Consider the following 14356-nt stretch of genomic DNA (forward strand, 5'->3'; position numbering starts at 1 on the left):
TTCATCCAAGAACCTGCTCCATGGCTAGGCATGGTGACTCACGCCTGTAATCCCAGCACTTTGGGAGGCCGAGGTGGGCGGATCACTTGAGGTCAGGAGTTCGAGACTAGCCTGGCCAAGATGGCGAAACCCCGTCTCTACTAAAAATACAAAAATTAGCCGGTGTGGTGGCAGGCGCCCAGGAGGCTGAGGCAGGAGAATCGCTGGAACCTGGGAGGTAGTTGCTGCAGTGAGCTGAGATCACGCCACCGCACTCCAGCTGGGGCGACAGAACCTGCTCCAGTCCTTTTCCCTCCTGGGAGGACTGGGGACAGATAGCCCAGTGTTCCCATAGCCCAGTGTTCTATGTGGCTATGCCTTCTCCCACTAGTGTTGAGCATCTCCTACCTACAAAATCTTCTGTCAATAGCTGTGAGAGAGCGGAAATGAGATGTCTTGAGAAAACTGAAGGCATTCTCTGCAGAATGTCCTCCTGTTAACATCTTCCAGTGGAACCGCTTTTCATTTTAAAACTTAAACTCCAGAAAAAAAATATTTTTCTCAGTACAGTGATTTTTGGCTTAGTTTTACATAGGAAAAATGGGTGTCCCCAATACATAATATGACTTTTTTTTTTTGAGACAGAGTTTCACTCTTATCGCCTAGGCTGGAGTGCAGTGGCATGATCTTGGCTCACTGCAACCTCCACCTTCCAGGTTCAAGCAATTCTCCTGCCTCAGCCTGCCAAGTAGCTGGGATTACAGGTGCCCACCACCAAGCCTGGCTAATTTTTGTATTTTTAGTAGAGATGGGGTTTCACCATGTTGGCCAGACTCGTCTTGAACTCCTCACCTCAGGTGATCCACCTGCCTCGGCCTCCCAAAGGGCTGAGATTACAGGTGTGAGCCACTGCGCCCGGCCACAAGATGATATTTTTAAAACGTTTTTCAAATTTTTTGTGGATATATGACATATATACAAAAAAATACACAAACCATAAGTATATGGCTGAATGAATTTTCATAAATTGAGTACATCTATGCTATCAGGTCAAGAAAGGAAAGCACCTCAGATGCTTTCAGTCACTCCCCACCCACCCACTGCCCAGGGTAACCACTATCCTGATGTCAAACACTATAATGTAATTTTGCTTATTTTTGGAACCTTGTTCAAGTGTGGCAAGTGTGTTAGTTCATGCCTATAATCCCAGCACTTGGGGAGGCTGAGGTGGGTGGATTGCTTAAGCTCAGGAGTTCCAGACCATCCTGAGCAACAAAGCAAATCCATATCTCTACAAACAATACAAAACCTAGCTGGGCATGGTGGCACACCTGTAGACACAGCTACTCAGGAGGCTGAGGTGGGAGAATAACTAGAGCTCGGGAGGTGGAGGTTACAGTGAACCGAGATCGTAGCATTGCACTCCAGCCTGGATGAAAGAGCCAATCTCGGGCCGGGCGCGGTGGCTCAAGCCTGTAATCCCAGCACTTTGGGAGGCCGAGACGGGCGGATCACGAAGTCAGGAGATCAAGACCATCCTGGCTAACACGGTGAAACCCCGTCTCTACTAAAAAAATACAAAAATCTAGCCGGGCGAGGTGGCGGGCGCCTGTAGTCCCAGCTACTCAGGAGGCTGAGGCAGGAGAATGGCGTAACCCGGGAGGCGGAGCTTGCAGTGAGCTGAGATCCGGCCACTGCACTCCAGCCTGGGCGATAGAGTGAGACTCCGTCTCAAAAAAAAAAAAAAAAAAAGGCCGGGCGCGGTGGCTCAAGCCTGTAATCCCAGCACTTTGGGAGGCCGAGACGGCGGATCACGAGGTCAGGAGATCGAGACCATCCTGGCTAACATGGTGAAACCCCGTCTCTACTAAAAAAATACAAAAAACTAGCCGGGCGACATGGCGGGCGCCTGTAGTCCCAGCTGCTTGGGAGGCTGAGGCAGGAGAATGGCGTGAACCCAGGAGGCGGAGCTTGCAGTGAGCTGAGACCCGGCCACTGCACTCCAGCCTGGGCGGCAGAGCGAGACTCCGTCTCAAAAAAAAAAAAAAAAAAAAAAAAAAAAAAAAAAAAAGAAAGAGCCTATCTCAAAAAGTCAAAACAAAACAAGAACTTTGTTCAAGTGGAATCATCATATAGTTCAATATAATTTCTTTTTTTTTTTTTTTTTGAGATGGAGTCTGGCTCTGTCACCCAGGCTGGAGTGCAGTGGTGTGATCTCACTGCAATCTCTACCCCCCAGGTTCAAGCGATTCTTGTGCCTCAGCTTCCCAAGTAGCTGGGATTACAGGTGGCCGCCACCATGCCCAGCTAATTTTTTTTTTTTTTTTTTTTTTTGTAGAGATGGGGTTTTACCATGTTGGCCAGGCTAGTCTCGAACTCCTGACTTCAAGTGATCCACCTGCCTTGACCTCCCAAAGTGCTGGGATTACAGGCATGAGACACCATCCACCATGACACCCAGCCTTTTTTTTTTTTCTTTTCTTTTTTTTTTTTTTTGACACAAGGTCTCACTTGGTCACCCAGGCTGGAATGCAGTGGCATGATCCCAACTAACTGCAGCCCCAACCTCCCAGGCTCAGGTGATCCTCCCACCTCAGCCTCCTGAGTACTGGGGACTACAGGCACATGCCGCCACTCCTGGCTAATTTCTAAAATTTGTTGTAGAGATGGGGTCCCACTATGTTGCCTGCTGAACTTGAACTCCTGGGCTCAAGTGATTCTCCCACTTCAGCCCCCCAAAATATTGGCATTATAGGTGTGATCCACCGTCCTGATCCAATGCTTTTTTTTTTTGTTTAAACAAAAATAACATCCAGGAAGAATCTTGTTATATCCCAAATACAGTTGTTAGACCAATGGAACCATCTGCAGATGTTTTGAAATGTGTGTAACTGTCATTCAAGGGCATATGTGTACCTTGTGCTGCTAGTGACTGAGGAGGTAACAGAGCACCATCCTGAGTGTCAGCTGTTCCTGCTGTTACGTTCTTGTTGGAAACAATTTTCCACACTGTGCTTCATATGTAGCCCTCGTTTTTGTCTAGTGTAAAATGAGTTCCTAAAAGGTTGGAAAAGTATTGAAGAAAATTGTGGAGAAAGAAACAAAGCAAGTGAGAAAAATGAATTTAGTAAAAGAGATGATTAAAATACTAAAAGCAGGCTGGGCATGGTGGCTCATGCCTGTAATCCCAGCACTTTGGGAGGCTGAGGTGAGCGGATCACAAGGTCAGGAGATCGAGACCATCCTGGCTAACATGGTGAAACCCCGTCTCTACTTAAAAAATAAAAAAAATTAGCCGGGCGTGGTGGCGGGTGCCTGTAGTCCCAGCTACTTGGGAGGCTGAGGCAGGAGAATGACGTGAACCCGGGAGGTGGAGCTTGCAGTGAGCTGAGATCCTGCCACTGCACTCCAGCCTGGGTGACAGAGCGAGACTCCATCTCAAAAAAAAAAAAAAATACTAAAAGCAAAGATGTTGTGTGTGCACTGACCCACTGTGTCCCATAGTTCTATATTGGCGGAAAATGTGCGAAGCTAGTTGGAGGGATGGAATTGACATACAACACATTATAATGCTCTGATTTAGCATAATGGGAGGCCATGTGTAGTGGCTCACGCCTGTAATCCCTTCTTTGGGAGGCCATTGCTTGAGGCCAGGAATTCAAGGTTGCAGTGAGCTGTGATCACACTACTGCACTCCAGCCTAGGCAACAGCCTGGGCAGCAGAGTGAGACCTTGTCAAAAAAAAAAAAAAGAAAAGAAAAGAAAGAAAAGGGAAGGAAGGAAGAAAAGAAAGAAAATAGAAAATACATTATGGAAAAATAGGTACCTGGTTAATCATTAAAATGTCTGATTTTCAGGAATTGATTACTGATATTAAGTGGGAGGTCCCTATTTTGAGCTTTCCTTAAGATCTGTGATTTGATGACAAAGAGAATTTGGTCTTATCTGATTGCTTATGGGGAAAACTCTAAACTTCTCCACGGATCTGAGTTTTTCAAGTATATAAGATAGGATTTAGTGTTGACTGACCTTAGTTTTTATGTGTGTTGAGACCCTGTGCTATGTAAGGCTTTTAGGGTTAGCTGGATTGGGTAGGGATGTAATTGGGCCTTATAAGGTAAGGCCTAAACTTTCATGTGTGTCTTGACAGCTTTGTCAAGACCCTAAAGGCCTAACCATGAGTTTCCCTGCTCTTACCCGACATGCCCACACCCAGCGGGAAAGGCTTCCTACTCAGCTAGTTCCCCTATGAGCTGGACAAGTTACACCCCTCGGGGTCCTCAACCTGATGGGTTTCACCTCCCTCCTAGCCTATGGAATTATTCAAACAAGCCAATCACATACCACTACAGGAACCAGGGAACACCTCACCTTGTTATTACTGTAAAGCCTGCCTCCCACACCCCTGCTTGTTCATGCTGTTCTTGAATGCAACCCCTTTGTGCCCCTGCGTGATGTATGATGTCCTCTCTCAGGCTCTGAATATATGCATCTAACAAATTGCTGTCAATCTCATCTGTTGGGCGTGGGCTATTTGATTGTCTTGTACTTTTTAGGGCAGGGATCCCTCCTTCACCAATAGGGTGAATAGGATGTGATCAGAATAGGACTGCAAATAGATACATCAATCAATGGAGATTTCCTCCTGTGGAGAAGAATGCCAGGAACGAGGTCCATTGTGTATTTTTACAGGATGTGCTGGTCTAAAGCAGGATTTCTCAACCTTGGAACTATTGACTTTTTTTTTTTTTTTTGAGACCAAGTCTTACTCTGTTGCCTAGGCTGGAGTGCAGTGGTCTCAGCTCACTGCAACCTCCGTCTCCTGGGTTCAAGTGATTCTACTGCGTCAGCCTCCTGTAGCTGAGATTACAGGCTCCCACCATCACACCCAGCTGATTTTTGTATCTTTAGTAGAGACAGGGCTTCACCATGTTGACTAGGTTGGTCTCAAACTCCTGACCTCAAGTGATCTGCCCACCTTGGCCTCCCAAAGTGTTGGGATTACAGGCATGAGTCACTGCACCTAGCCTGAACTATTAACATTTTGCTGGAGAGTCTTGTATTGTAGGAGGCTGTTCTGTGCATTGTAGGATGTCTAACAGTGTCCTTGGCCTCTACCCATTAGATGCCTATAACACTCACACCCTTTCCTCCAATTGTGACAACCAAAGTTGTCTCCAGATATGGCCAGATAGCTTTTGGGGAGCAAAATGACTCTTCATGAAAATGACTGATACAGGGGGCCAGGCGTGGTAGCTCACGTCTGTAATCCCAGCACTTTGGGAAGCCGAGGCGGGTGCATCACGAGGTCAGGAGATTGAGACCATCCTGACTAACATGGTAAAACCCTGTCTCTACTAAAAATACAAAAAAATTTAGCCGGGCATGGGAGTGGGCGCCTGTAGTCCCAGCTACTCGGGAGACTGAGGCAGGAGAATGGTGTGAACCTGGGAGGCGGAGCTTGCAGTGAGCTGAGATCAAGCCACTGCACTTCTGCCTGGGCGACAGAGCGAGACTCTGTCTCAAAAAAAAAAAAAGAAAGAAAGAAAATGATTGATACTGGTGTCCGGATGATATCTTTATAATATCTTCATGATTCAGTATCCTGTAACTCAGCAACAAAAAAACGATGTTCGAGAGATGATAGATGGTGACAAGCAAGATGATTCACATCCGTAAGGATTAGATATTGTAGACATTGAGAATTGGGGAAGACTTTCAAGATTTTATTGAATTAAAATATCTATAGAAAAAAGAATCTAATATATTAAAAACGTAGACTGCCATCGAACAAATTTTTGAAAGTTTGCTAAAGAATTGGTTATAAAAGGGAAAGTGTTTATAATAAAACCCGAGTTTGTGATGAATTTGAATCTATCTTCTTAGAGATTTTGTAGCACATGTGAGATAATTTTTATCAATGTTTTTAAATGATCATTAAAGGGAAAAAGAGAGCCCAAGACCTCATATTTCTTTTTTTAAAATTTTTAAATTTTTAAATTTCTTTTTTTGTAGAGACAGGGTCTTGCTAATGTTGATCAAGCTGGTCTTGAACTTCTGGGCTCAAGTGATTCTCTCATCTGGGCCTCCCAGAGTGCTAGGATTATAGGCATGAGTCTCTGTACTTTGCCTCAAGACCTCATATTTTTAAAGAATTTATGGTGGAGGCACATAGTATTCAAAAGGCTTGTGTGCGATATTTCATTTAATTAGGATTTTTTGGGTTACGTACTCATTTCTAGATATGTTTGGATGAAAATGTCATCATATCTGTAGCCACAGGACTATTTAAGAACATGTAGGCTCAATGCTTCAGAAAAACTGATTTTCTTACTGGCCCCTCCTTGTGTCACAAGTTTTCAGCCCAGTGCTGTTTGCATGCCATATTACCCCTCTCTGCAATGCAATCCTCAATCTCCCCTCTTTCCATTGTAAAAGTATTTAATTTATTTTCACAAATAATAACTGAGTTTGTTTTTTCAGGGTTCAGTGACATTCAGGGATGTGGCCATAGACTTTTCACAGGAAGAATGGGAATTCCTGGATCCTGCTCAGAGGGACTTATATAGGGATGTAATGTGGGAGAACTACAACAACTTCATTTCACTAGGTAAGGTTATTTATCCCAAATGATGTTAGCTTTCTCTGCTGTCAATTTCAGGGCTATATTTAGAAAAACGATCTAAAACTTCTACTTTCTGTTCCCAAAGGAATGATTTAAGCTTTGTTAGGTTGGAACTAAGCCTCTCCATTTCATCATGTCCAGTCAGCTATGCCCTTCAGGCTTCCTTCAGACTCTGTAATTCCTGATTTCCTTAGTATCCAAGGGGATGGATTTGAATATGAAAAAAGCATTGTTCAAGAAACCAGACTTCACCATATATTGGAGCTCGGAATTGACATAAATGCTTCACACCACTTTCTAGTCCATCTGCAAGTAGAATACCTAGACTTAGGGGTTCTGAGTTTCTCTAAAAATCAAAGGAGTCTGTAGAACATAAAGAGTGTGAGATGGATCCAGAAAGGTTGTTTAGAACTCATAGCCGGGAATGGCGCCTGTAATCCCAGCTACTTGGGAGGCTGAGGTAGGAGAATCACTTAAACCCAGGAGGCGGAGGTTGCAGTGAGCTGAGATCATGCCACTGCATTCCAGCCTGGGTGACAGAGCAAGACTCCATTCCAAAAACAACCCCTCAAGGCCAGGCATGGTGGCTCATGCCTGTAATCCCAGCACTTTGTGACTTGAGGTCAGGAGCTCGAGACCAGCCTGGCCAATGTGGTGAAACCCCATCTCTACTAAAAATACAAAAATTAGCCAGGCATGGTGGTGTGTGCCTGTAATCCCAGCTACTTGGGAGGTTGAGGCAGGGAGAATTGCTTGAAGCTGGGAGGCTGAGGTTGCAGTGAGTTGAGATCGCGCCACTGCACTCCAGCCTGGGTGACAGAGCGAGACTCCGTCTCAAACAGAAAAAACCCTGAAACACATTCTGTTTCCTATAACAGACGTATTCAGTTCTATCTACTTCATAATTGAAAATTGAAATCTAAAAGCCTGGCATTTAACATTGAATAAATATCCTAGAAAAGATTGAGAATGTCTTAGTATACCTTTTATTATGCACTCATCAAAATGATAACAGTAAATAGCTAATAGCTAATACATATATTATGTGTATATGTTAATAAACATCACCATATATTTGGGCTTAAACATTATTCTAAGCATTGTTCATTATTAATTAATCCTCACAACTCTATGAAAAGATACTATTATCTTCATTTTATTTGAGGAAACATAGACACAAAAGGTTAATAATTTGCTAGGTAACACAGAAACAAAGGCAGGATGTAAAGCCAGACAGTCTGGACCCAGTCTGTGTTCTTCCTTCTATACAATACTGCCTTTCAGCAGAGCCTGTGTGAGGTTAAATTATATTAAGGCCTGTTCTTGACCAGATGGCTAATATAATAGCCTTAGTATAATTAATTTAACCTCACATAGGCTATTCCTTGTGACCCTCAAGTTACCTTAATATGAGCATTCTTCAACTGCCTTGCAATTCTTTGCTCTTAGGCTTTATAAAGTGTCATATTGAGTTATAGTTAATTATAAATTTAACCAAATCTGAATCTAAAGATTTTCGGGTGTATAATTTCATGTCACATTTTTCTTTTAAGCAGGACCTTCCATTTCTAAACCAGATGTGATTACCTTATTGGATGAAGAAGGGAAGGAACCCGGGATGGTTGTAAGGGAAGGGACAAGAAGATGCTGCCCTGGTGAGTGAGGGCTGAGCAGGCATTGAGAAATCATTACTGCAGGTAATAGCTAAACTGACTAGGGTGGAGGCACACCCTTGAGATGTTGGGATCTCTCTTCAAAAAGTCCCTGGCCTATGGAGGAAGGGCTTGGGACTTGAAGCAAATTAAGATCTTTTAAGCCTGGACTAGCAAAGGAACTTTCTATTGACCTTGATTGCAACACTGTTTCTCATCTTTCATACTTCTGTCTCACTTTAAAGAGAAGAACTATTCCTGATAGAAGAAAAAAATAATTAAATATAAGAGCAGAAATCAGCAAAATAGAAAAGAAATAAAATTAATAAAGCCAAAAATTGATTTCTTGAAAAGATCAACAAAGATGGTTAACACCTAGTAATTTATGTTCTCTCTTTTTAAAGAACATAAATTACTAATATCAGGAATGAAAGAGGGATTTTCACTTTAGAACCAATAGCCATTAAAAGAATAATAAGAGGCCGGGTGTGGTGGCTCATACCTGTAATCCCAGCATTTTGGGAGGCTGAGGCAGGCTGGACACTTGAGGTCAGGGGTTCCAAACCAGTCTGGCCAACACAGCAAAACACTGTCTCTACTAAAAATACAAAAATTAGCTGGGCATGGTGACAGGCGCCTGTAGTCCCAGCTACTCTGGAAGTTGAGACACAAGAGTCGCTTGAACCTGGGAGGCAGAGGTTGCAGTGAGCCAAGATCGCGCCATTGCACTCCAGCCTGAGTGACAGAGTGAGACTCTACCCCTACTCCAAAAAAAAGAATAATTTAAGAGAATGCCGTGAATTACTTTATGCCAGTAAATTTGATAACTTAAATTTTAAAATTTCTGGAAAAATACAACTTACCGGAACTGACACAAGATATAAAAGAAATTGAATACCCTTATGCTATTAAAGTAATTGAATTCATTATCAGAAATCTCCACAAAGAAAATGCCAGCCCCAGATGGTTTCACTGGTGAATTCCATTAAATATCTAAGGAAGAAGTAGCAGCAGTATTGTACAAACTCCTTCAGAAAAGGAATGCATTTTATGAGGCCGACATAACTCATACCATAACCCGAAAAAGAAATTACAAAAAAAGCATAAACCCATATCTTTTCCATACATAGATAAAAAAATTTTAACCAAATATTAACAAATCAGGCCGGGCGCGGTGGCTCAAGCCTGTAATCCCAGCACTTTGGGAGGCCGAGATGGGCGGATCACGAGGTCAGGAGATCGAGACCATCCTGGCTAACACGGTGAAACCCCGTCTCTACTAAAAATACAAAAACTAGCCGGGCGAGGTGGCGGGCGCCTGTAGTCCCAGCTACTCAGGAGGCTGAGGCAGGAGAATGGCGTAAACCTGGGAGACAGAGCTTGCAGTGAGCTGAGATCCGGCCACTGCACTCCAGTCCAGGCGACAGAGCGAGACTCCACCTCAAAAAAAAAAAAAAAAAAAAAAAAAACAAATCAAATATAATGATATACAAAATGATGATTAAGTAGGATTTCTTTCTACCTGTTAATTCACCATATTAACAGAAAAAGTGAAAAAACATATGATCATTATCTTAGTTCATTTTCTGTTGCTTATAACAGAATACCTTGAAATTCAGTAATGTATAAGGAAAAGGAATTTATTTCTTACAGTTTTGGAGGCTGAGAAGTCCAGCATCAAGGGGCTGTGTCTAGTGAGGGCCTTCTTGCTGTTGGGGACTCTGCTGAGTTCCGAGGCTTTGCAGGGCATCACATGGCAAGGGGGCTGAACATGCAGATGTGCTAGTTCAGGCCTCCCTTCTTGTACAGTCATCAGTCCCAATCCTGTGATAACCCATTAATCGATTAACTCACCAATCCATGAATAGGTTCATCCATTCATGAGAGCAGAGCCCTCATGGCCCAGTCACCTCTTAAAAACCCCACTCTCAATAAAAAACCTAATATTGCCATTAGGAATTAATTTTCAACATGAGTTTTGGAGGCAACAAACATTCAAACCATAGCAGTCATCTTCATATATGTAAAAATAGCATATGACAAAATCCACCATCCATTCATGATAAAAAGCTCTCAGCAAACAAGAAATTGAAGGGAACGCTGGGCGCGGTGGCTCAAGCCTGTAATCCCAGCACTTTGGGAGGCCGAGACGGGCGGATCACGAGGTCAGGAGATCGAGACCATCCTGGCTAACACGGTGAAACCCCGTCTCTACTAAAAAATACAAAAAATGGCCGGGCGCGGTGGCTCAAGCCTGTAATCCCAGCACTTTGGGAGGCCGAGACGGGTGGATCACGAGGTCAGGAGATCGAGACCATCCTGGCTAACACGGTGAAACCCCGTCTCTACTAAAAAATACAAAAAAATTAGCCGGGCGAGATGGCGGGCGCCTGTAGTCCCAGCTACTCGGGAGGCTGAGGCAGGAGAATGGCGTCAACCCGGGAGGCGGAGCTTGCAGTGAGCCGAGATCGCGCCACTGCACTCCAGCCTGGGTGACAGAGCGAGACTCCGTCTCAAAAAAAAAAAAAAAAAAAACAAAAAAACAAAAAAAAAACTAGCTGGGCGCGGTGGCGGGCGCCTGTAGTCCCAGCTACTCCGGAGGCGGAGGCAGGAGAATGGCGTAAACCCGGGAGGCGGAGCTTGCAGTGAGCTGAGATCCAGCCACTGCACTCCAGCCTGGGCCACAGAGCAAGACTCCGTCTCAAAAAAAAAAAAAAAAAAAATACACTATAAACTATAAAAATCCATTATCAATAAGAAAAAGAAATGAGACATAAAGATCAAAAAAGGAAGACGTCAGTCTGCATTTGGAGATGACATGATTGTATACATAGAAAGTCCTAAGGAATCAAGACAACAACTATTCGAAATAATAATTGAAAAATCACAATAAGGCCACAGGCTGTAAGGTTAATGTTAAAAAATCAGGCCGGGTGCAGTGGCTCACACATATAATCCCAGCACTTTCGGAGGTCAAGGCAGGCAGATCACTTGAGGTCAGGAGTTCAAGACCAGCCTGACCAACATGGTGAAACCCCATCTCTACTAAAAATACAAAAATTAACTGGATATAGTGGCGCATGCCTGTAATCCCAGCTACTCAGGAGCTGAGGTGGGAGAATTGGTTGAACTCGGGAGGCAGAGTTTGCAGTGAGCCAAGATCATGCCACTGCACTTCAGCTCAGACGATAGAGCAAGACTCCATCTCCAAAAATAAAATAGATAGATAGATAGATAGATAGATAGATCGATCGATCGATCAGGGCTGGGCATGATGGCTCATGCCTGGAATTCCTGCACTGTGGGAGGCCGAGGTGGGTGGATCACCTGAGGTCAGGAGTTCAAGACCTGCCTGGTCAGCATGGTGAAACCCCATCTCTACTAAAAATATAAAAATTAGCCAGGCATAGTGGTACGAGCCTGTAGTCCCAGCTACTGGGGAGGGTGAGGCATGAGAATCGCTTGAACCTGGGAAGTGGAGGTTGCAGTGAGCTAAGATCACACCACTGCACTCTACCCTAGGTGACAGAGTGAGTGAGACTCTGAGTCATAAATAAATAAATAACAAAATCAATTGTGTTTTTATATACTAGAAGCAAAAAAAAAAAAAAAAAACAGAAAAGTAAATAACAATTTATGGGAGTGTCAAAAAACATAAAATACTAAGAAATGAGTTTGATAAAACATATGCAAGACATCTACGCTAAAAACCATAGACCATTGCTGAGAGAAATTAAATAAGGCCTAAATAAATAGAAATAATCATTTTTGGAATGGGAAGACTCAGTATTATTAAAATTTCAATTTTATTAATTCAAAATAATTCCAGTCATAATCCTAGCAGGATTTTTTTTTTTTTGGTAGAAATTAGCAAGCAGATTCTAAGATTTATACAAAATAACAAATGACTTAGCATATCCCAAGCAACTTGAAAACATAAGAGCATATTATAGGACTTAGATGACATGACATCAAGATATTTCAGGATTTAAAATTACCCGGGTGTTGGCGTGGCACATGCCTGTAGTCCCAGTTACTCAAGAGGCCGAGGAAGGAGAATTGCGTGAATCTGGGAGGCGGAGGTTGCAGGGAGCCAAGATCGCGCCACTGCACTCCAGCCTGGGTGACAGAGTGAGACTCTATCTCAAAAAAAAAAAAAAAAAAAAAAAAAACTTCAGGATTTATTAAAACTACAATGATCAAGACGGTATGTTATTGGCAAAGATCACCGAACAAAACAGAACAGAGGTCCTAGAAACATACCCTGCCACACACACACTTAAAGGGTCATTTGTTGTTTGACAAAGATGCCAAAACATTCCAATGGGGAGAAGAAAGTCTTTTCAACAAATAGTACTGGAATAACTGGGGAAACAAATAAACCTCTCAACCTTTACCTCATACCAAAATTAATTTGAGATGGTTTTTAGACCTACATATAAACGCTAAAATCATAAAGTTTTTCGAGGGAAACAGGACAGTGATGAGTATCCCAACTTATGACTTGGGAGTAAGCAAAGGTTTCTTGAGTGAAAACAATAACCATAAAAATAAAAAAATCAGGCCGGGCGAGGTGGCTTACACCTGTAATCGTAGTACTTTGGGAGGCCAAGGCGGACAGATTGCCTGATATTGGGAGTTTGAGACCAGCCTGGCCAACATGGCGAAACCTGATCTCTACTGAAAATATAAAAATTAGCAGGGCGTGGTGGCATGCCTGTAATCCCAGCTACTTGGGAGGCAGGACAGTCACTTGAACCCAGGAGGTGGAGGTTCCAGTGAGCCAAGATTGCACCACTGCACACCAGCTTGGGTGACAGAGCGGGACTCTGTCTCAAAATAAATAAAAAATCAATACATTAGACTTTATCCAAATTGAAAACTTTGTCTCATCAGAATATACCAATAAGCAGATGAATGGGTAAGTCATAGACTGGGAGAGTAATAGTGGTAAAACATATCTGACAAGGGACCAGTCTCTAGTGTATATACAACTCAGTGCTAAAATGATAAGTAGCCCAGTTAAAACTGAGTGAAAGGCACACCAATACCATGAATAGACTGATCAACAGCAAGGAATAAACTCTTGATACATGCAACAACTTGGGTGAATTTCAAGGAAATTATGCTGAGTGACAAAATCAATCACAAATGGTTATGCACCACATGACTTTACATATGTAATATTTGCAAAATAACATAGAGATGGAAAAACAAATTAGTGGTTTCCAAGGATAGGGATGTAGGGAGGAGAGGATGGTTTGGGTTAGAAAGGGGTAATACAAGGTAGTCTTGCAGTCATGGTACGGGTGAGTATCTTGATTGTGGTGGTGGTTTTGCCAGGCTACCTGTGATAAAATTGCATAGAGCTATGCACGTAAACACACATGAGTGCACACAGAACTGGTGAAGTCTAAGTAAGCCTTATGGAATATACCAACATTAATTTCTTTCTTTATCTTTATTTTTTTGAGACACAGTCTCACTCTGTCGCCCAGGCTAAAGTACAGTGGTGGGATCTCTGCTCACTGCAACCTCCACCTCCCGGGTTTATGTGATTCTCCCACCTCAGCCTCTCAAGTAGCTGGGATTACAGGCATGTGCCACCGCACCTGGCTAATTTTGTATTTTTAGTGGAAAAGGAGTTTAACCATGTTGGCCAGTCTGGTTTCGAACTCCTGACCTCAGGTGATCCACCCGTCTTGGCCTCCCAAAGTGCTGGGATTAGAGGCATGAGCCACCGCGCCCGGCCCCATGAATTTCTTGATTTGAATATTGTACTATACTTGCCTAAGATGTTAACACTGGGAGGGGCTGGGTGAAGTCTACACAAGACTTTTCTGTACATTTCTGTGCAACTTCCATTTGCTCTGTAATTATTTTAAAATAAAAAAGTTTTTTTTTAAGGATGTTGTTGAGGGGAAAGGGGAAAAGATTTGACAAAGAGAGGGGCTACTCTTTTTTTGGATCGGTGACTACAGTTTCATCTCTATCTAAATCTGTATTAGTCATCTTGAGCTGCCATAACAGAATACCGTAGTCTGGGTGGCTTAAACACCAGATATGTATTTTCTCACAATTCTAGAGGCTGGAAGTCCGA

At 43.1% G+C, this 14356-nt stretch overlaps 1 protein-coding gene across 5 annotated transcripts in view; it reads left to right on the top strand.

Annotated features, from left to right (window-relative positions):
* ZFP14 (ZFP14 zinc finger protein) overlaps positions 1 to 14356 on the top strand; it is a 46454-nt gene that overhangs the window by 11818 nt on the left and 20280 nt on the right. For 3 of the 5 annotated variants that reach the window (XM_033225971.1, XM_033225975.1, XM_033225972.1), the window contains exons 3-4: positions 6463 to 6589; positions 8158 to 8259. In XM_033225971.1, the coding sequence (XP_033081862.1) occupies positions 6463 to 6589; positions 8158 to 8259 (229 nt within the window). Of the gene's footprint in view, positions 1 to 6462; positions 6590 to 8157; positions 8260 to 14356 lie in introns of those variants that run through there. The other 2 variants (XM_033225973.1, XM_033225974.1) reach the window with 2 other exon arrangements.

This window comes from Trachypithecus francoisi, unplaced genomic scaffold (genome assembly GCF_009764315.1).
Source record: "Trachypithecus francoisi isolate TF-2019V2 unplaced genomic scaffold, Tfra_2.0 Lachesis_group12, whole genome shotgun sequence".
In the NCBI taxonomy this organism is placed as follows: domain Eukaryota; kingdom Metazoa; phylum Chordata; class Mammalia; order Primates; family Cercopithecidae; genus Trachypithecus; species Trachypithecus francoisi.